General features: G+C 47.9%; 1 protein-coding gene across 1 annotated transcript in view; it reads left to right on the forward strand.

Annotated features, from left to right (window-relative positions):
• The first annotated feature begins 14049 nt into the window (after window positions 1–14049).
• LOC311124375 (eukaryotic translation initiation factor 2-alpha kinase 3-like) overlaps window positions 14050–24037 on the forward strand; it is a 92129-nt gene continuing 82141 nt past the window's right edge. The window contains 1 exon segment of the mRNA XM_084198536.1: window positions 14050–14661. Within this exon segment, the coding sequence (XP_084054662.1) occupies window positions 14351–14661 (311 nt within the window). The 5' untranslated portion in view covers window positions 14050–14350.

The following is a 24037-nucleotide window of genomic DNA, read 5'->3' on the forward strand; positions in this document are numbered from 1 at the left end:
TAACATTGACGTATATACTGACACGGTGACTGGAATATGTTCTGGGTAGCCTCTGAGAATAACATTGACGTATATACTGACACGGGGACTGGAATATGTTCTGGGTAGCCTCTGAGAATAACATTGACGTATATACTGACACGGTGACTGGAATATGTTCTGGGTAGCCTCTGAGAATAACATTGACGTATATACTGACACGGGGACTGGAATATGTTCTGGGTAGCCTCTGAGAATAACATTGACGTATATACTGACACGGTGACTGAGTTCATCGGGAAGAGTATAGGGGATGTTTTTCCCACTGTGACTATTAAAACCTACCCTAACCAAAAACGTGGATAGATGGCAGCATTCGTGCAAAACTGAAAGCGCGAACCACCACATTTAACCACGGAAAGGTGACTAGGAATATGGTTGAATACAAATAGTACAGTTATGCCCCCTGTAAGGCAATCAAACAGGCAAAACATCAGTACAGAGACAAAGTGGAGTCTCAATTCAACGGCTCAGACATGAGACGTATGTGGCAGGGACTCCAGACAATCAAAGATTACAAAGGGAAAACCAGCCACATCGCGGACACCGACGTCTTGCTCCCGAACAAGCTAAACACCTTCTTCGCCCCCTTTGAGGATAACACAGTACCGCCGACGCGGGCCGCTCCCGAGGACTGTGGTCTCTCGTTCTCCTTGGCTGACGTGAGTAAGACATCTAAGTTTGTTAACCCTCGCAAGGCTGCCGGCCCAGACGACATCCCTAGCTGCGTCCTTAAAGAATGCGCAGACCAGCTGGCTGGGGGTGTTTACGGACATATTCAATCTCTCCCTATCCCAGTCTGCTGTCCCCACGTCCACCGTTGTTCCTGTCCCCAAGAAAGCAATGGTCTCTGAACTAAATTACTATCGCCCCGTAGCACTCACTTCTGTCATCATGAAATGCTTTGAGAGGCTAGTTAAGGATCATATCACCTCCACCTTACACCCTAGACCCACTTCAATTTGCTTACCGCCCCACTAGATCCACAGACGATGCAATCGGCATCACACTGCCCTTTCCCGTCTGGACAAGAGGAATACATTTACATTTACGTCATTTATCAGACGCTCTTATCCAGAGCGACTTACAAATTGGTGTATTCAACTTATGATAGCCAGTGGGACAACCACTTTTCTTTTTTTTTGTGTGGGGGGGGGGTAGAAGGATTACTAGGGTAGGGTTTCAAGTGTCTCCGGAAGGTGGTCAGTGACTCTGCTGTCCTGGCGTCGTGGGGGAGCTTGTTCCACCATTGGGGTGCCAGAGCAGCGAATAGCTTTGACTGAGCTGAGCGGGAACTGTGCTTCTGTAGCGGTAGGGGGGCTAACAGGCCAGAGGTGGATGAACGTAGTGCCCTCGTTTGGGTGTAGGGTCTGATCAGAGCCTGAAGATCTGAGTTGGTATCTATATACAGGCATATACAGGCCCATCTGAAGTTTGCCATTGAGCTTGGCGTCGGGTAAGTTTGGCTCATTGCGAGCTCACAGAACAGAGCTCCGGGCAGCTGAGCGGAAATGGAAGAAAACTAGACTCCCTGCAGACCTGGCATCTTTTCACTCCCTCCTCTCTACATTTTCTTCATCTGTTTCTGCTGCTAAGGCCACTTTCTACCACTCTAAATTCCAAGCATCCGCCTCTAACCCTAGGAAGCTCTTTGCCACATTCTCCTCCCTGCTGAATCCCCCCCCCCCCCTCCCTCTCTGTGGATGACTTCGTCAACCATTTTGAAAAGAAGGTTGACGACATCCGATCCTCGTTTGTTAAGTCAAATGACACTGCTGGTCCTGCTCACACTGCCCTACCCTATGCTTTGACTTCTTTCTCCCCTCTCTCTCCAGATAAAATCTTGCGACTTGTGATGGCAGGCCGCCCAACAACCTGCCCGCTTGACCCTATCCCCTCCTCTCTTCTCCAGACCATCTCCGGTGACCTTCTCCCTTACCTTACCTCACCTCGCTGATCAACTCATCCTTGACCGCTGGCTATGTCCCTTCCGTCTTCAAGAGAGCGAGAGTTGCACCCCTTCTCAAAAAACCAACACTCTATCCCTCTGATGTCAACAACTACAGACCAGTATCCCTTCTTTCTTTTCTCTCCAAAACTATTGAGCGTGCCGTCTTTAGCCAACTCTCTTGCTATCTCTCTCAGAATGACCTTCTTGATCCAAACCAGTCAGGTTTCAAGACTGGTCATTCAACTGAGACTGCTCTTCTCTGTGTCACAGAGGCTCTCCGCACTGCTAAAGCTAACTCTCTCTCCTCTGCTCTTGTCCTTCTAGACCTGTCTGCTGCCTTTGACACTGTGAACCATCAGATCCTCCTCTCCACCCTCTCCGAGCTGGGCATCTCCGGCGCGGCTCACTCTTGGATTGCGTCCTACCTGACCGGTCGCTCCTACCAAGTGGCGTGGCGAGAAGCTGTCTCCGCACCACGTGCTCTCACCACTGGTGTCCCCCAGGGCTCAGTTCTAGGCCCTCTCCTATTCTCGCTATACACCAAGTCACTTGGCTCTGTCATATCCTCACATGGCCTCTCCTATCATTGCTACGCGGTGCGTGCTCAGCCCCCTCCTGTACTCCCTGTTCACCCATGACTGCGTGGCCACGCACGCCTCTAACTCAATCATCAAGTTTGCAGATGACACAACAGTAGTAGGCCTGATTACCAACAATGACGAGACAGCCTACAGGGAGGAGGTGAGGGCCCAGGCGGAGTGGTGACAGGAAAATAACCTCTCACTCAACGTCAACAAAACAAAGGAGATGATCGTGGACTTCAGGAAACAGCAGAGGGAGTACCCCCCTATCCACATCGACGGGACCGCAGTGGAGAAGGTGAAAAGCTTCAAGTTCCTCTGCGTACACATCACTGACCATCTGAAATGTTCCACCCACACAGACAGCGCAACAGCTCCTCTTCAACCTCAGGAGGCTGAAGAAATTTGGCTTGGCCCCTAAGACCCTCACAAACTTTTACAGATGCACCATTGAGAGCATCCTGTCGGGCTGTATCAACGGCTGGTTTGGCAACTCACCACCCGCAACCACAGGGCTCTCCAGAGGGTGGTGCGGTCTGCCCAACACATCACCGGGGACACACTGCCTGCCCTCCAGGACATCTACAGCACCCGGTGTCACAGGAAGGCCAAAAAGATCATCAAGGACATCAACCTGCCATGGCCTGTTCACTCCGCTATCATCCAGAAGGCGAGGTCAGTACAGGTGCATCAAAGCTGGAACCAACAGACTGAAAAACAGCTTCTATCTCAAGGCCACCAGACTGTTAAATAGCCATCCCTAGCCGGCCTCCACCCAGTACCCTGCCCTGAACTTAGTCACTAGCCGGCTACCACCCAGTTACTCAACCCTGCACCTTAGAGGCTGCTGCCCACGTACATAGTCATGGAACACTGGTAACTTTAATAAAGGATCACTGGTCACTTTAATAAAGGATCACTGGTCACTGTAATAAAGGAACACTGGTCACTTTAATAAAGGAACACTGGTAACTTTAATAAAGGAACACTGGTCACTTTAATAAAGGATCACTGGTCACTGTAATAATGTTTCTGTCACGATCGTCTGAAGGAGGAGACCAATGCGCAGCGTTGCGAGTGAACATGATGACTTTATTAACTTAAAGCAACCACGAAGAAAACAACAAATGACGATACATGAAGTTCTAAACTGAAATACAACTAACAGCAACAAAGAAACAATAACCCACAAAACAAAGGAGAAAACACACAGAATATATATGGCTCCCAATCAGAGATAACGAGCCGACAGCTGACACTCGTTACCTCCGATTGGGAGTCATAGACCAATCACCACAACACAAACAAAATGAAACTCACCCATCCCCAACACCACCAAATGAAATACACCCAAACACATGAAAATGAACAACCCTGGCTCAATATTCAAAGTCCATAGAGCCAGAGTGTCACAGTACCCCCCCCTAAAGGTGCGAACTCCGGGCGCACCAACATCAGGACTAGGGGAGGGTCTGGGTGGGCGTCTGTCCATGGTGGCGGCTCTGGCCCCGGTCGTGATCCCCACCCCACCACAGTCACAACCTGCTTCGGTAGCTTCCTCCCAATGACCACCCTCCAACTAACCCCACCTGGACTAAGGGGCAACACCGGACTAAGGGGCAGCATCGGCCTAAGGGGCAGCACCGGGATAAGGGGCAGCACCGGGATAAGGGGCAGCACCGGGACAAGGGGCAGCACCGGGCTAAGGGGCAGCACCGGACTAAGGGGCAGCACCGGACTACGGGGCAGCACCGGGCTAAGGGACAGTACCTGACTAAGGGGCAGCACCGGACTAAGGGGCAGTACCAGGCTGAATGGCGGATCCCGGCTGGTCGGCTCTGTCGGATCCCGGCTGGACGGCTCTGGCGGATCCCGGCTGGACGGCTCTGGCGGATCCCGGCTGGACGGCTCTGGCGGATCCCGGCTGGACGGCTCTGGCGGATCCCGGCTGGACGGCTCTGGCGGATCCCGGCTGGACGGCTCTGGCGGATCCCGGCTGGACGGCTCTGGCGGATCCCGGTTGGACGGCTCTGGCGGATCCCGGCTGGACGGCTCTGGCGGATCCCGGCTGGACGGCTCTGGCGGATCCTGGCGGGACGGCTCTGGCGGATCCAGGCTGGACGGCTCTGGCAGATCCTGGCGGGACGGCTCTGGCGGATCCAGGCTGGACGGCTCTGGCGGATCCTGGCTGGACGGCTCTGGCGGACCCTGGCTGGACGGCTCTGGCGGACCCTGGCTGGACGGCTCTGGCGGATCCTTGCTGGACGGCTCTGGCGGATCCTGGCTGGACGGCTCTGGCGGATCCTGGCTAGACGGCTCTGGCGGATCCTGGCTGGACGGCTCTGGCGGATCCTGGCTGGACGGCTCTGGCGGATCCTGGCGGGACGGCTCTGGCGGATCCTGGCTGGACGGCTCTGGCGGATCCTGGCTGGACGGCTCTGGCGGATCCTGGCTGGACGGCTCTGGCGGATCCTGGCTAGACGGCTCTGGCGGATCCTGGCTGGACGGCTCTGGCAGATCCTGGCTGGACGGCTCTGGCGGATCCTGGCTAGACGGCTCTGGCGGATCCTGGCTGGACGGCTCTGGCGGATCCTGGCTGGCTGACGGATCTGGCGGATCCTGGCTGGCTGACGGATCTGGCTGCTCATGGCTGGCTGACGGATCTGGCTGCTCATGGCTGGCTGACGGATCTGGCTGCTCATGGCTGGCTGACGGATCTGGCTGCTCATGGCTGGCTGACGGATCTGGCTGCTCATGGCTGGCTGACGGAACTGGCTGCTCATGGCTGGCTGACGGATCTGGCTGCTCATGGCTGGCTGACGGATCTGGCTGCTCATGGCTGGCTGACGGATCTGGCTGCTCATGGCTGGCTGACGGATCTGGCTGCTCATGGCTGGCTGACGGATCTGGCTGCTCATGGCTGGCTGACGGATCTGGCTGTTCATGGCTGGCTGACGGATCTGGCTGCTCATGGCTGGCTGACGGAACTGGCTGCTCATGGCTGGCTGACGGATCTGGCTGCTCATGGCTGGCTGACGGATCTGGCTGCTCATGGCTGGCTGACGGATCTGGCTGCTCATGGCTGGCTGACGGATCTGGCTGCTCATGGCTGGCTGACGGATCTGGCTGCTCATGGCTGGCTGACGGGTCTGGCTGCTCATGGCTGGCTGACGGATCTGGCTGCTCATGGCTGGCTGACGGGTCTGGCTGCTCATGGCTGGCTGACGGGTCTGGCTGCTCATGGCTGGTTGACAGATCTGGCTGCTCATGGCTGGCTGATGGTGCTGGCTGGGAGGCTGGCGGTGGAGGCGGACCCCAGCCTCGGATAGCAGTCATCACCTCCAGCAGGGCGGCTCCCATCTGCAGGAGCTGCTCTTTCTGGTTCCGAACCTGAGCTTCCAGTCTGATATGGGCTGCGTCGGCTCCTGCTGATTCCATAGCAGGTGTATGATTCTGTCTGGCGGAAGGCTCTAGCGGCTCCTGTCTGGCGGAAGGCACTAGCGGCTCCGATCTGGCGGACGGCTCTGAAGGCTCATGGCAGACGGGCGGCTTTGCAGGCTCAGTACAGACGGGCGGCTTATGCAGCGCTTGACAGACGGGCAGTTCAGACGCCATAGGGCCGACAGGCAGTTCAGGCGCCGTTGGGCAGACGGCCAGTTCAGGCGCCGTTGGGCAGACGGCAGACTCTGGCCGACTGGTGACGCACCCCGTAGGATTCGTGCGTGGAGCAGGAACAGGCCGGGCTGGGCTGGCGACGCGCACCTTATCCCTGGTGCGAGTGGCCGGAACAGGCCGGGCCGAGCTGGCGACGCACATCGTGGACCTGGTGCGTGGAGTAGGAACAGACCGGTCCGTACCGGGAACACCCACCACTGGCCTTAACTGGGGATCAAGAACGGACCGGACCAGACTGGGAACACACTTCAGTCTCTCATGCCGTGCCACAACAACTTCCCTCCTTCTACTCGCCAATGGCTCCCGTACTCCGTTAGCCTTCTCTCCTTTTCTCCCTGTGGCAGCCTCCTGCTGCCCAGCTGCCCAAGCCATGTGCCCCCCCCAAAAAATTTCTTGGGGTTGCCTCTCTTCCACGGGCTTCCAGCCTCGCCTTCGCGCTGCCTCCTCGTACCACCTCCTCTCGGCTTTGGCTGCCTCCAGCTCTTCACGAGGGAGGCGATATTCTCCCGGTTGTGCCCAAGGACCCTTTCCGTCCAATAACTCTTCCCATGTCCAGAAATCCTTAGGAGGCGTCCATAACTCCTGTGTAGGTAGGTCCTGTTGCCGCTTGTTACGCTGCTTGGTCCTTTTGTGGTGGGTTATTCTGTCACGATCGTCTGAAGGAGGAGACCAATGCGCAGCGTTGCGAGTGAACATAAAGACTTTATTAACTTAAAGCAACCACGAAGAAAACAACAAATGACGATACATGAAGTTCTAAACTGAAATACAACTAACAGCAACAAAGAAACAATAACCCACAAAACAAAGGAGAAAACACACAGAATATATATGGCTCCCAATCAGAGATAACGAGCCGACAGCTGACACTCGTTACCTCCGATTGGGAGTCATAGACCAATCACCACAACACAAACAAAATGAAACTCACCCATCCCCAACACCACCAAATGAAATACACCCAAACACATGAAAATGAACAACCCTGGCTCAATATTCAAAGTCCATAGAGCCAGAGTGTCACAGTTTCCATCCTGTTTTACCCATCTCATATGTATATACTGTATTGCAGTCCAGTCCATCCTATTTAACTATTGCTGTATCTATTCTATTCTATCCACGTATTCTTCAGATATACTAAATATTATATCCACATACTGTCCATAATGTCTCTACAGCCCATCACATATCCAGAGCCTTCAGAAAGTATTCATACCCCTTGACAATTTCAGTTTGAGTGGTTGCTGGTTTAGCTTTCTTTATACATTGGGGGGGGTCTAATCCTGGATGCTGATTGGTTAAAACCACATTCCAGCCGGTGTCTATTCCACAAGTTACCACCATCTCACTGCTCAATCCACTGTCTCATCAGCCCAACCAGGCAATTTATAAACTTGATCTCCACTATAAAAAGACTCTAGACATTATCTCCCATTTCTTTTAGACTAGTATTTGATTTTCAACAGCGGAGATTTGTATAAACCTTGCTATCTGTCTCTCTGACATTTGCAACATTGTTTCAATATTTAAATTCTATCTCCAGCTGTCCCATAGTAATGACATCTGAACATGTCGGGAGTCGGGACGAGACAGACAGACAGACAGGCAGACAGGCAGGCAGACAGACAGGCAGACAGACAGGCAATCAGCTTTTCTCAGCCAGTCGAAATCATGAATCATCTGGCATAATTTTTATGGATATATACAAAGAAATGTCAATAGAAAACAGGGAAACTAAACGAAATGCAACTAGTTTGCCGTCTTTCCAGCTTCCGTTTGAAGTGATTGTGTTAGCTGTGTTGTTGGCTAGCTCCTCTGAACAACAGTGTCCTAACGAGAGCACATTTGCTATGCCAGGCGAAATCGCGTATCATTAGCTCATTGTTCTGGATGTATCTAAATAAATGTCACTAGAAAACAGCTTAAACAAATGCAAATGCAGCTACTTTACTGTTATTCTGGCTGTACTGTTTTACGTGACTGTAAGTTAGCCGTAGTTGGCTAGCTAGCAAGCAAGGGATAAGAACGTTGCCAGCCAGTACGGCAATGGAACATTTAGAACTAATGACTAGGTTGCGTCAATAGATACAGATCAAAAAGACTGAACGACGTGTCTGGCAACCGAACCGATAGAACGAACGACCAGCCGGCTTGGGTAGCAACCCTAGATTTGTCTCGGGACTATATCTTGTGGAAGGATGAAATAGTATGAATAAATGCATCAAAGTAATGTTTTTAATGAAAATATGTCAATCATTATTTGAATATGTTGTTAACCCATTGTATAAAAGTGATAATGTCCTCAAACCCGGTGTTTGGAGGATATATTGGCACAGTTTACCGGCCCTTGACTTCGTCTCAGGCCTGAAAACACCTGTGCCAATACAGTGAGGGAAAAAAGTGTTTGATCCCCTGCTGATTTTGTAAGTTTGCCCACTGACAAAGACATGATCAGTCTATAATTTTAATGGTAGGTTTATTTGAACAGTGAGAGACAGAATAACAACAAAAAAATCCAGAAAAACGCAAGTCAAAAATGTTATAAATTGATTTGCATTTTAATGAGGGAAATAAGTATTTGACCCCTCTGCAAAACATGACTTAGTACTTGGTGGCAAAACCCTTGTTGGCAATCACAGAGGTCAGCCATTTCTTGTAGTTGGCCACCAGGTTTGTACACATCTCAGGAAGGATTTTGTCCCACTCCTCTTTGCAGATCTTCTCCAAGTCATTAAGGTTTCGAGGCTGACGTTTGGCAACTCGAACCTTCAGCTCCCTCCACAGATTTTCTATGGGATTAAGGTCTGGAGACTGGCTAGGCCACTCCAGGACCTTAATGTGCTTCTTCTTGAGCCACTCCTTTGTTGCCTTGGCCGTGTGTTTTGGGTCATTGTCATGCTGGAATACCCAACCACGACCCAATTCCAATGCCCTGGCTGAGGGAAGGAGGTTCTCACCCAAGATTTGACGGTACATGACCCCGTCCATCGTCCCTTTGATGCGGTGAAGTTGTCCTGTCCCCTTAGCAGAAAAACACCCCCAAAGCATAATGTTTCCACCTCCATGTTTGACGGTGGGAATGGTGTTCTTGGGGTCATAGGCAGCATTCCTCCTCCTCCAAACACGGCGAGTTGAGTTGATGCCAAAGAGCTCGATTTTGGTCTCATCTGACCACAACACTTTTACCCAGTTCTCCTCTGAATCATTCAGATGTTCATTGGCAAACATCAGACGGGCCTGTATATGTGCTTTCTTGAGCAGGGGGACCTTGCGGGCGCTGCAGGATTTCAGTCCTTCATGGCGTAGTGTGTTACCAATTGTTTTCTTGGTGACTATGGTCCCAGCTGCCTTGAGATCATTGACAAGATCCTCCCGTGTAGTTCTGGGCTGATTCCTCACCGTTCTCATGATTATTGCAACTCCATGAGGTGAGATCTTGCATGGAGCCCCAGGCCGAGGGAGATTGACAGTTATTTTGTGTTTCTTCCATTTGCGAATAATTGCACCAACTGTTTGGTGATGGTCTTGTAGCCCATTCCAGCCTTGTGTAGGTCTACAATCTTGTCCCTGACATCCTTGGAGAGCTCTTTGGTCTTGGCCATGGTGGAGAGTTTGGAATCTGATTGATTGATTGCTTCTGTGGACAGGTGTCTTTTATACAGGTAACAAACTGAGATTAGGAGCACTCCCTTTAAGAGTGTGCTCCTAATTTCAGCTTGTTATCTGTATAAAAGACACCTGGGAGCCAGAATTCTTTCTGATTGAGAGGGGGTCAAATACTTATTTCCCTCATTAAAATGCAAATCAATTTATAACATTTTTGACATGCGTTTTTCTGGATTTTTTTCTTGTTATTCTGTCTCTCACTGTTCAAATAAACCTACCATTAAAATTATAGACTGATCATTTCTTTGTCAGTGGGCAAACCTACAAAATCAGCAGGGAATCAAATACTTTTTTCCCTCACTGTATATCCTCCAAGCACCAGCGTTTTGGGGATTATCACTTAAATATACTATTCTATCCTACATATTCTACAGATATCCTAAATATTATATCCACCACTGTCCATAATTACTGTACATCCCATTGCATACATACAGTGCATCCGTAAAGTATTCAGACCCCTTGACCTTTTCGATGTCGCCGGTCTACTAACTACCGGTCCTGGCAACCCTCATTACGCACACCTGGCAACCCTCATTACGCACACCTGGCAACCATCATTACGCACACCTGGCAACCCTCATTACGCACACCTGGCAACCCTCATTACGCACACCTGGCAACCCTCATTATGCACACCTGGCAACCCTCATTACGCACACCTGGCAACCCTCATTACGCACACCTGGCAACCCTCATTACGCACACCTGGCAACCCTCATTACGCACACCTGGCAACCCTCATTACGCACACCTGGCAACCCTCATTACGCACACCTGGCAACCCACATTACGCACACCTGGCAACCCTCATTACGCACACCTGGCAACCCTCATTACGCACACCTGCTCCCCATCGTTACGCACACCTGGCAACCCTCATTACGCACACCTGGCAACCCTCATTACGCACACCTGGCAACCCTCATTACGCACACCTGGCAACCCTCATTACGCACACCTGGCAACCATCATTATGCACACCTGGCAACCCTCATTACGCACACCTGGACCTCATCATCACCTTGATTACTCTCCCTTTATTTAGCCCTCAGTAGCCTCAGTCATCAGGCAGTATTGGTTTTGTTTACGTTCAGTACGCTACTCCTGTTTGGATTATCTTCATTGTTCTTATTATTAAACTCACCTTCTTCACCTGCTTCCTGACTCCCTTTGCATTCGTTACAGAATACTGCCTTCAAAATATAGAAGCAGCAGAAGTTAAGGATATCTCCCAGATGGTCGACGAACAGGAACACCTACTCCGTCAACACCACAAGCAGCTAGCTCAACTGGGTACGGTAATGGATAAGGTTCTCCGTGTTCTCCACCACCTCGACAACACCTGAGAGGATTCATCTCCAACTAGCGGAGGATCCTCTACCACGAGTCGTCCCAACAAGCCAGTCCCCCAGCCCATCCCGCAGCCCAGTCCCCCAGCCCATCCCCCAGCCCATCCCCCAGCCAGTCCCGCAGCCCATCCCACAGCCCAGTCCCCCAGCCCATCCCCCAGTCAGTCCCCCAGCCCATCCACCAGCCCAACCCCCAGTCCATCCCCCAGTCAGTCCCCAGCCCATCCACCAGTCAGTCCCCCAGCCCATCCCCCAGTCAGTCCCCCAGCCCATCCACCAGCCCAACCCCCAGTCCATCCCCCAGTCAGTCCCCAGCCCATCCACCAGTCAGTCCCCCAGCCCATCCACCAGTCAGTCCCCCAGCCCAACCCCCAGTCCATCCCCCAGCCAGTCCCCCAGCCCATCCCCCAGTCAGTCCCCCAGCCCATCCACCAGTCAGTCCCCCAGCCCATCCACCAGTCAGTCCCCCAGCCCATCCCCCAGTCAGTCCCCCAGCCCAACCCCCAGCCCATCCCCCAGCCAGTCCCCCAGCCCATCCCCCAGTCAGTCCCCCAGCCCATCCCCCAGTCAGTCCCCCAGCCCATCCACCAGTCAGTCCCCCAGCCCATCCCCCAGTCAGTCCCCCAGCCCATCCACCAGTCAGTCCCCCAGCCCATCCCCCAGTCAGTCCCCCAGCCCATCCCCCAGTCAGTCCCCCAGCCCAGTCCCCCAGTCCGTCCCCCAGCCCAACCCCCAGTCCATCCCCCAGTCAGTCCCCAGCCAGTCCCCCAGCCCACCCCCAGCCCGTCCCCCAGCCCGTCCCCCAGTCAGTCCCCAGCCAGTCCCCCAGCCCGTCCCCCAGCCCGTCCCCCAGCCCGTCCCCCAGTCAGTCCCCAGCCCATCCCCCAGCCCGTCCCCCAGTCCGTCCCCCAGCCCGTCCCCCAGTCCGTCCCCCAGCCCATCCCCCAGCCCATCCCCCAGCCAGTCCCCCAGCCCGTCCCCCAGTCCGTCCCCCAGCCCATCCCCCAGCCCATCCCCCAGCCAGTCCCCCAGCCCGTCCCCCAGCCCGTCCCCCAGTCCGCCCTATTGTTCCCCCCCGGACAATTATGACGGGACTCCATCGAATTCCTGTGGCTTCCTACTCCAGTGCTCTCTCTATTTCGCCCATCAGACAGGAGCCCCCACCACCGAGAGGTTCAAGGTTGCCACGGTCATTTCCCTGCTGACCAGACAGGCTTTGGAGTGGGCTACGGCCGTCTGGGAGAGAGGAGAGGAGGAGCTGGGTTCCTATGGTTCATGGCTCTGTTCATGGCGGTCTTCGATCATCCACCAGAGGGCCGAGAGGGAGGTGAGCGACTACTCCAACTCCGACAGGGTGCCCAGACCGCTGTAGAGTACGCCCTCACCTTCAGGACCCTGGCAGCCTCCAGCGGATGGAATGAGCCGGTGCTCCGCACCTTATTCCGAAGAGCTGTGTGAAGAGGTCCAGACGGAGTTGGCGCGTCTATCTTGTGTCAATAAAAACAGCTGGACGTAATGACATCACACCTAAAAAAATAAAAATAACAACGCTAAAACCTACAGTGTCAAGAATGTAGTGGTTGAAGTGTTTCCATTACCTATTTAGGCAAATTGCGCAATAATAAATTGGCGACATGCCCTCCCACCTATTGGTTTCATGTCTCAGGTAGCCCGTGAAAGCCAGCATGGATAGAATGCAATAATTGTCTAATATTTAACATATTCTAATCATTCTCATGTGCCAACATATCGCCACGGTCCGTGCTATAGTGAAACTCTACTCCTGTATATCTGAAATAATTGGATGGTGAAACTTGCCAGCCAACTAGAAAAGCAAGGCGAAGCAATTCAGGCGTTCTTGAAAGTCAGGACAATCCTTGTCCATCAAATAAACATTATTTTTATAGTTGAAAAAAATGTATTTTGCGGTAGGCATTTAAAATTAAATGTGGAGGGGAGCTTATAGTTATATGATGACATCACGTACCCCGCCTACCTTCAAAAAATATTCGGCAATCATAATTTATTTGAAAAACACCGTTTCCATCATCATTTGTCTCAAAGTTTGACAAAAGAAAAATCCACTCCTGTCAAATTATACACATTTTGTCGATCTTTAGAAAATGTATTCTATATCTGCCGTTTCCATTACACATTGCTTTTGTTGAATAAACATGAGTCAATGGAAACCTGCTTAATGACCTCCATACAAAAATTCCTAACTTCGAAGGTTTATTTTCGTGGACAGATTTTGGGCTGAGTAAAACCTCTCGCTTCGCCTCTTCCTCTCTGATCACCTTGAAGAGTTGAGAACACTGACTGCGGTAACTCGTGATAGAACCGGAAGAGGAAACCTAGCGCTAAAGCGTGGCCACGTTGATCTTTCCATCTCGTCCCCGTTCCACTGCTTTCTAATCCGCCTACTTAAATGCCACCGTAGCAACGGCTGTGATTGACAGCTGGACATATCCAATTGGGAACCTGGCTATCTTTCGCGGTCGTGTAAACCAACCAATATCTTTTCTCCTGGCTTCAACCAATTATGTTTTTAACCACAGGACACGCCACTAGAGACCTGCTGACGTCACCGTGTGCTTTCCCCTTGTGGCGGCCGTGACGGCGCATGCGTAGAACCTACAGTGATTTGACGGATGGACGCTTGTCCAATCAGGTTCAGTGTTTGGGGGGGCCGGCCCGGACCACGGAAATGTTTTTTGAGCGACAAAGGTGTCGTGCAATCGGGCTCTGCTTAGTACTCGAGTTGTACAAATTGATGGCGCAGGTGTTCAATCGGCTTTTTATGTTTGCCATTCTCTCTTTAGTCGCCACTTCTCCGTCCTATCGCAGTGTGGAGACGGGGAGGGAGTTAGGGTTACTAAGGCCAGTCTTCTGTCAGCTACAAGGGAACAACAGTATGGTGCCTTAACGGCTGTTTGTTTACCTAACGAAGGAAAGGACTTCGAAGAAACAACAGGTCTTATCTACATTCACCTGTACATAACCTACTCTGCGAGAAAAAAAATATTTTTTACTTTTACTCGGCTTGGCATGTAAATGGTCTATGTACTGATGTGCCAGTGTTACAAATGGAAAGGGAGTTTCACTTTGGGAACGTGAGCATATCCCTAGTGCTCATGTTGTTGTTGAGGGCTCTGACTGGGACTTGTCCGACTCTAAGCTTAGCCGCCGGGAGAGAGCACCAACCCGCAGCCGCACTGGGGTCACACACAGCCGGGGAAGATGGAACCGAAGGGCTCTTGGTGGAACGGGGCTTGGAAAGTATCGGCGGTCCTGTTCCGGTTGTTATCGGGGACGTGACCGTGGAGGATCATGATGATGAGAGCGGGGAGGGCGAGGAGCCGTACGGAGAAAGTAACGGCAACATCAAACCCACACGGTGAGCAGCTTGTTTGGTACTAAACAACTTATAGGGGGTTGTGGTGAAACCACTGCAACTGGCAAACTGTTGAAAGCAGAAAGATTTTCCAAGAACGTGGTTCGTCAACTCAGACAGCTGTGTTATTGTCTCGTTCTGTTACAATGGTCGCCTGCTCACAGTTTGAGAGAAGGGGGGTCACATTGGTGTGCAAACAATGTCAACAGCTCTTTACTCCAACTTTCTTTGTTTGTTTGTTGGATGTAATAGGTGAGCTCGTTCTCAGTAAACTTTGGTACATTTGCTCTCCTAACTATGATCACTTAATAGTGATCACACACAACGTTTATGTGGCTAATTTCTTTGAAAGTCAAGTGATTTGTTGCTTTGCGTCTGGTAGTTTTGCTGAGTGCAGCAACAGCGCTAGAGCTGTCATCATCCCCAAAGTGTCAGGGTTCCGGTTTTCCGAACCTCTTCCATCATAAAGCGCATCTGGCTGGCTCCCGGACCAATCTGACAACCCACTGGGGAAAAACTGCTTGAATCACGTTGTTTCCACGTAATTTCAACCCCCCAAATCTATGTGATGACATTGAATCAACGTGGAAAACTAATTGGATTTGCAAAAAGGGCATTTCGTTTTTTTTCACCCAACTTTTAACCTAAATCCTATGACACGGGGAAATGTTTTGTTGGTTTCACGTTGAATGCATGTTAGTGGACAACTCAACCAAATCTAATCAAAACTAGACGGTCCTCTGTAGCTCAATTGGTAGAGCATGGCACTTGTAACGTCAGGGTAGCGGGTTCGATCCCTGGCACCAACCATACGCAAAAATGTATGAACACATGACTGTAAGTCGCTTTGGATAAAAGTGTCTGCTAAATGGCATATTATTATATTATTATTATTATTATTATATTATTAGACATTGAACTGACATCTGTGCCCAGTGGGAAGCGACAGACACTTTGCAGTATGGACAGTTCTTTGGTTAAAGTATAGCTTGAACCATACACTGTCCCATTAGACAGCTCTGCAAGCATTATGACAAAATACCTTTGTTAGCTTACTCACCAAATATGGAGTTCCGCTGAGCAACTGTCATCATTTACTGCCATCACGCCCGGTATGTACTTCCAAAAAAGGTCTAAATAAATTGACCTAGTACAAGGGATTTACAATTATCTATGTATTGTTTTCGACCAAATCCACCTGCGCATGTCCACTAGGTCTAAAACAACACATAGATCATTGTCAGAATCGACCTGCGGATGTCCACTAGGTCTAAAACAACACATAGATCATTGTAAATCCCTTGGACATTTTTATTTAGAGCTTTGTTTTGGAAGTATGACCAAAGCACAAGTTTAGAACTGAACATGAAAGTGTGCTGAGCACAGTTCTGTAACAGAGAGCTGCATCAGTGAACACTGCCCAGCCCAGCCTGAAACTAAACTAGAGAGCTGCATCAGTGAACACTGCCCAGCCCAGCCTGAAACTAAACTAGAGAGCGTCACATTATGGCTGTTTTTGGAGAGCAGGAAGCAATGGAATTCCTAGATGTTTACTTTGTAGAATTTCTAAGTAAAGACGTTCTTTGCTGTCATAAAGAGTTCATAATAATAATAATATGTCATTTAGCAGACGCTTTTATCCAAAGCGACTTAGTCATGTGCGCATACATTTTTACGTATGGGTGGTCCCGGGGTTCGAACCCACTACCCTGGCGTTACAAGCGCCATGCTCTACCAATTGAGCTACAGAGGACCACATATGTCAGCACAGGTTCAGTCCGATACTTTGACAGCGTAATATCCCGTTAGAGTAGATAGCTACAGTGGGACAGCAACATTACAATCCCTAACTTGGAGAAAGAGCTGGCATCCTCTGGCCAGCCAGTCTGTCAGTGAAGGAGTTGCTCTGTCTGAGGAATCTTTCAGAACCAGCTCATTTGAAACATTTTTTTTAGATGTTGTTGTAAAAAGACATCCTCAGATATGAGGGTATAAAATAACTGTTTGGCACATGCAGTTGATGATAACTTATTATATTGACTAAAAACAGCTTTTATTGATAATGTTTCCATACTATTTACCCACTTCATATGTATATACTGTATTCTAGTCATTGTTCATCCTATATAACTACTGCTGTCCACTTCATATGTATATACTGTATTCTAGTCATGGTTCATCCTATATAACTACTGCTGTCCTCTTCATATGTATATACTGTATTCTAGTCATGGTTCATCCTATATAACTACTGCTGTCCACTCCATATGGATATACTGTATTCTAGTCATGGTTCATCCTATATAACTACTGCTGTCCACTCCATATGTATATACTGTATTCTAGTCATGGTTCATCCTATATAACTACTGCTGTCCACTCCATATGTATATACTGTATTCTAGTCATGGTTCATCCTATATAACTACTGCTGTCCACTCCATATGTATATACTGTATTCTAGTCATGGTTCATCCTATATAACTACTGCTGTCCTCTTCATATGTATATACTGTATTCTAGTCATGGTTCATCCTATATAACTACTGCTGGACACACCTTTTCTATTCACATACTGTCTATACACACAATTTTATGTATATATACACTACCAGTCAAAAGTTTGAACACACCTACTCATTCAAGGGTTTTTCTTTATTTGTACTATTTTCTACTTTGTAGAATAATAGTGAAGACATCAAAACTATGAAATAACACATATGGAATCATGTAGTAACCAAACAAGTGTTAAACAAAATATATTTGAGATTTTAGATTGTTCAAATAGCCACCCTTTACCTTGATGACAGCTTTGCACACTCTTGGCATTCTCTCAACCAGCTTCATGAGGTAGTCACCTGGAAGCATTTTAACAGGTGTGCCTTCTTAAAAGTTAATTTGTGAAATGTATTTCCTTCTTAATGCGTTTGAGCCAATCAGTTGTGTTGTGAAGATGGCCCTATTTGGTAAAAGACCAGGTCCATATTATGGCAAGAACAGCTCAAATAAGCAAAGCGAAATGACAGTCCATCATTACTTTAAGACATGAAGGTCAGTCAATACGGAACATTTCAAGAACTTTGAAAGTTTCTTCAAGTGCAGTCGCAAAAATAATCAAGCGCTATGATGAAACTGGCTCTCATGATGACCGCTACAGGAATGGAAGACCCAGAGTTACCTCTGCTGCAGAGGATAAGTTAATTAGCGTTACCAGCCCCTGAAATTGCAGCCCAAATAAATGCTTCACAGAGTTGAAGTCACAGACACATCTCAACATCAACTGTTCAGAGGGGACTGTGTGAATCAGGCCTTCATGGTTGAATTGCTGCAAAGAAACCACTACTAAAGGACACCAATAAGAAGAAGAGACCTGCTTGGGCCAAGAAACACGAGCAATGGACATTATCCTTTGGTCTGGAGTCCAAATTTGAGATGCTTGGTTCCAACCGCAGTGTCTTTGTGAGACGCGGTGTGGGTGAACGGATGATCTCCGCATGTGTGGTTCCCACCGTGAAGCATGGAGGAGGAGGTGTGATGGTGTGGGGGTGCATTGCTGGTGACACTGTCTGTGATTTATTTAGAATTCAAGGCACACTTAACCAGCATGCCTACCACATAATTCTGCAGTGATACGCCATCCCATCTGGTTTGGACTTAGTGGGACTATCATTTGTTTTTCAACAGGACAATTACCCAACACACCTCCAGGCTGTGTAAGGGCTATTTTACCAAGAAGGAGAGTGATGGAGTGCTGCATCAGATGACCTGGCCTCCACAATCCCCCGACCTCAACCCAATTGAGATGGTTTGGGATGAGTCGGACTGCAGAGTGAAGGAAAATCAGCCAACAAGTGCTCAGCATATGTGGGAACTCCTTCAAGACTGTTGGAAAAGCATTCCAGGTGAAGCTGGTTGAGAGAATGTCAAGAGTGTGCAAAGCTGTCAAGGCAAAGGGTGGCTACTTTGAAGAATCTCAAATATAAAATGTATTTTGATTTGTTTAACCTCTTAAGGATCTGACCCTTTTTTTCCCGTTTTCACCTAAAATGACATACCCAAATCTAACTTCCTGTAGCTCAGGACCTGAAGGAAGGAGCTGCATATTCTTGAAACCATTTGAAAGGAAACACTTTGAAGTTCGTGGAAATGTGAAATTAATGTAGGAGAATATAACACATTAGATCTGGTAAAAGATAATACAAACAAAAAAACATGCATTTTCTATTTATTTATTTTATTCCATCTTCTTTGAAATGCAAGAGAAAGGCCACAATATAATATTGCAGTTTAGGCGCAATTTAGATTTTGGCCACTAGATGGCAGCAGTGTGTGTGCAGAGTTTCAGATTGATTCAGTGAAGCGTTGCAATACTAGACTATTTTGTATCAAGTCTGCCCAAATGTGCCGAATTGGTCAATTGATACATTTTCAAGTATATAACTACAGAGAACATACAAAAATGATATGGTAATACAAAATGTAAGTTTACACACTCCCAGGAAAGTAATTAATGATGGATCATTAGTTTATACACTAACTTTCACCCATCTAGATGGCCGGGCGGGGTGGGTGTGGAGCCAGAGACGGCAGGGGTTCAAACTGTAGAACCCAGTTCTTACATTTTAATATAAAAATGGATTTTATCAAACAAAACTATGCTACATTTTATCTCTGGGACCCTTAGGATGACAAATCAGAGTAAAATTACTGAATGCAAGTACATTATTTACCTTCAGAGGTGAATGTATAAAACCGGTGGGGGGGGGTAGAAGGATTACTGTTATACTATTCCAGGTATTCCTTAAAGAGGTAGGGTTTCAAGTGTCTCCGGAAGGTGGTCAGTGACTCCGCTGTCCTGGCGTCGTGGGGGAGCTTGCTCCACCATTGGGGTGCCAGAGCAGCGAATAGCTTTCACTGGGCTGAGCGGGAACTGTGCTTCCGTAGAGGTAGGGGGGCTAGCAGGCCAGAGGTGGATGAACGTAGTGTCCTCGTTTGGGTGTAGGGACTGATCAGAGCCTGAAGGTACGGAGGTGCCGTTCCCCTCACAGCTCCGTAGGCAAGCACCATGGTTTTGTAGTAGATGCGAGCTTCAACTGGAAGCCAGTGGAGTGTGCGGAGGAGCGGGGTGACGTGAGAGAACTTGGGAAGGTCGAAAACCAGACGGGCTGCGGCGTTCTGGATGAGTTGTAGGGGTTTAATGGCACAGGCAGGGAGCCCAGCCAACAGTGAGTTGCAGTAATCCAGACGGGAGGTGACAAGTGCCTGGATTAGGACATTTGCCGCTTTCTGTGTAAGGCAGGGTCGTACTCTGCGAATGTTGTAGAGCATGAACCTACAGGATCAGGTCACCACTTTGATGTTAGCGGAGAACGACAGGGTGTTGTCCAGGGTCACGCCAAGGTTCTTTGCACTCTGGGAGGAGGACACAATGGAGTTGTCAACCGTGATGGCGAGATCATGGAGCGGGCAGTCCTTCCCCGTGACAAAGAGAAGAGCCGTCTCAGTTGAATGACCAGTCTTGAAACCTGACTGGTTTGGATCAAGAAGGTCATTCTGAGAGAGATGGCAGGAGAGTTGGCTAGAGTCATTCTGAGAGAGATAGCAGGAGAGTTGGCTAGAGTCATTCTGAGAGAGATAGCAGGAGAGTTGGCTAGAGACGGCACGCTCAAGAGTTTGGAGCTGTGATAACATCTAAAAAATGGTGTATGTGACCAATAAACCTTGATTTGAGGTTGTGTCAAGCAAGGGCTTAGTTCAGATAGTCAGTCCCTGTGCTGGAGTTGAGCTCTGCTACTGTTGTTTTGACAACACAGTTGATAGCCTATACATCCTAACGACGTTGGACAACACAGTTGATAGCCTATACATCCTAACGATGTTGGACAACACAGTTGATAGCCTATACATCCTAACGACGTTGGACAACACAGTTGATAGCCTATACATCATAATGATGTTGGACAACACAGTTGATAGCCTATACATCCTAACGATGTTGGACAACACAGTTGATAGCCTATACATCATAACGATGTTGGACAACACCGTTGATAGCCTATACATCATAACGATGTTGGACAACACCGTTGATAGCCTATACATCATAACGATGTTAGACAACACAGTTGATAGCCTATACATCCTAACGATGTTGGACAACACAGTTGATAGCCTATACATCCTAACGATGTTGGACAACACAGTTGATAGCCTATACATCCTAACGATGTTGGACAACACAGTTGATAGCCTATACATCATAACGATGTTGGACAACACCGTTGATAGCCTATACATCCTAACGATGTTGGACAACACAGTTGATAGCCTATACATCATAAAGATGTTGGACAACACCGTTGATAGCCTATACATCATAACGATGTTGGACAACACAGTTGATAGCCTATACATCCTAATGATGTTGGACAACACAGTTGATAGCCTATACATCCTAACGATGTTGGACAACACAGTTGATAGCCTATACATCCTAATGATGTTGGACAACACAGTTGATAGCCTATACATCCTAATGATGTTGGACAACACAGTTGATAGCCTATACATCCTAACGATGTTGGACAACACAGTTGATAGCCTATACATCCTAATGATGTTGGACAACACAGTTGATAGCCTATACATCCTAATGATGTTGGACAACACCGTTAATAGCCTATACATCCTAACGACGTTGGACAACACAGTTGATAGCCTATACATCCTAACGATGTTGGACAACACAGTTGATAGCCTATACATCCTAACGATGTTGGACAACACAGTTGATAGCCTATACATCCTAATGATGTTGGACAACACAGTTGATAGCCTATACATCCTAATGATGTTGGACAACACAGTTGATAGCCTATACATCCTAACGATGTTGGACAACACAGTTGATAGCCTATACATCCTAATGATGTTGGACAACACAGTTGATAGCCTATACATCCTAATGATGTTGGACAACACCGTTAATAGCCTATACATCCTAACGACGTTGGACAACACAGTTGATAGCCTATACATCCTAACGATGTTGGACAACACAGTTGATAGCCTATACATCCTAACGATGTTGGACAACACAGTTGATAGCCTATACATCCTAATGATGTTGGACAACACAGTTGATAGCCTATACATCATAACGATGTTGGACAACACAGTTGATAGCCTATACATCATAACGATGTTGGACAACACCGTTGATAGCCTATACATCCTAATGATGTTGGACAACACCGTTGATAGCCTATACATCCTAATGATGTTGGACAACACAGTTGATAGCCTATACATCCTAATGATGTTGGACAACACAGTTGATAGCCTATACATCATAACGACGTTGGACAACACAGTTGATAGCCTATACATCCTAATGATGTTGGACAACACAGTTGATAGCCTATACATCATAACGATGTTGGACAACACAGTTGATAGCCTATACATCCTAATGATGTTGGACAACACAGTTGATAGCCTATACATCATAACGACGTTGGACAACACAGTTGATAGCCTATACATCCTAACGATGTTGGACAACACAGTTGATAGCCTATACATCCTAATGATGTTGGACAACACAGTTGATAGCCTATACATCATAACGACGTTGGACAACACAGTTGATAGCCTATACATCCTAATGATCTTGGACAACACAGTTGATAGCCTATACATCCTAATGATGTTGGACAACACAGTTGATAGCCTATACATCCTAATGATGTTGGACAACACCGTTGATAGCCTATACATCATAACGATGTTGGACAACACAGTTGATAGCCTATACATCCTAATGATGTTGGACAACACAGTTGATAGCCTATACATCATAACGACGTTGGACAACACAGTTGATAGCCTATACATCCTAATGATGTTGGACAACACAGTTGATAGCCTATACATCCTAATGATGTTGGACAACACAGTTGATAGCCTATACATCCTAATGATGTTGGACAACACAGTTGATAGCCTATACATCCTAATGATGTTGGACAACACAGTTGATAGCCTATACATCATAACGATGTTGGACAACACAGTTGATAGCCTATACATCATAACGATGTTGGACACCACAGTTGATAGCCTATACATCCTAACGATGTTGGACAACACAGTTGATAGCCTATACATCATAACGATGTTGGACAACACAGTTGATAGCCTATACATCATAACGATGTTGGACAACACAATTGATAGCCTATACATCCTAACGATGTTGGACAACACAGTTGATAGCCTATACATCCTAACGACGTTGGACAACACAGTTGATAGCCTATACATCCTAATGATGTTGGACAACACCGTTGATAGCCTATACATCCTAATGATGTTGGACAACACAGTTGATAGCCTATACATCCTAATGATGTTGGACAACACAGTTGATAGCCTATACATCATAACGATGTTGGACAACACAGTTGATAGCCTATACATCATAACGATGTTGGACAACACAGTTGATAGCCTATACATCATAACGATGTTGGACAACACAGTTGATAGCCTATACATCCTAACGATGTTGGACAACACAGTTGATAGCCTATACATCCTAACGACGTTGGACAACACAGTTGATAGCCTATACATCATAACGATGTTGGACAACACAGTTGATAGCCTATACATCCTAACGATGTTGGACAACACAGTTGATAGCCTATACATCCTAATGATGTTGGACAACACAGTTGATAGCCTATACATCCTAACGATGTTGGACAACACAGTTGATAGCCTATACATCATAATGATGTTGGACAACACAGTTGATAGCCTATACATCCTAACGATGTTGGACAACACAGTTGATAGCCTATACATCATAACGATGTTGGACAACACAGTTGATAGCCTATACATCATAACGATGTTGGACAACACAGTTGATAGCCTATACATCATAACGATGTTGGACAACACAGTTGATAGCCTATACATCCTAACGATGTTGGACAACACAGTTGATAGCCTATACATCCTAACGACGTTGGACAACACAGTTGATAGCCTATACATCATAACGATGTTGGACAACACAGTTGATAGCCTATACATCCTAACGATGTTGGACAACACAGTTGATAGCCTATACATCCTAATGATGTTGGACAACACAGTTGATAGCCTATACATCATAACGATGTTGGACAACACAGTTGATAGCCTATACATCCTAACGATGTTGGACAACACAGTTGATAGCCTATACATCCTAATGATGTTGGACAACACAGTTGATAGCCTATACATCCTAACGATGTTGGACAACACAGTTGATAGCCTATACATCCTAACGATGTTGGACAACACAGTTGATAGCCTATACATC

This window comes from Coregonus lavaretus (genome assembly GCF_964263955.1).
Source record: "Coregonus lavaretus genome assembly, contig: HAP1_SCAFFOLD_517, whole genome shotgun sequence".
Classification (NCBI taxonomy): domain Eukaryota; kingdom Metazoa; phylum Chordata; class Actinopteri; order Salmoniformes; family Salmonidae; genus Coregonus; species Coregonus lavaretus.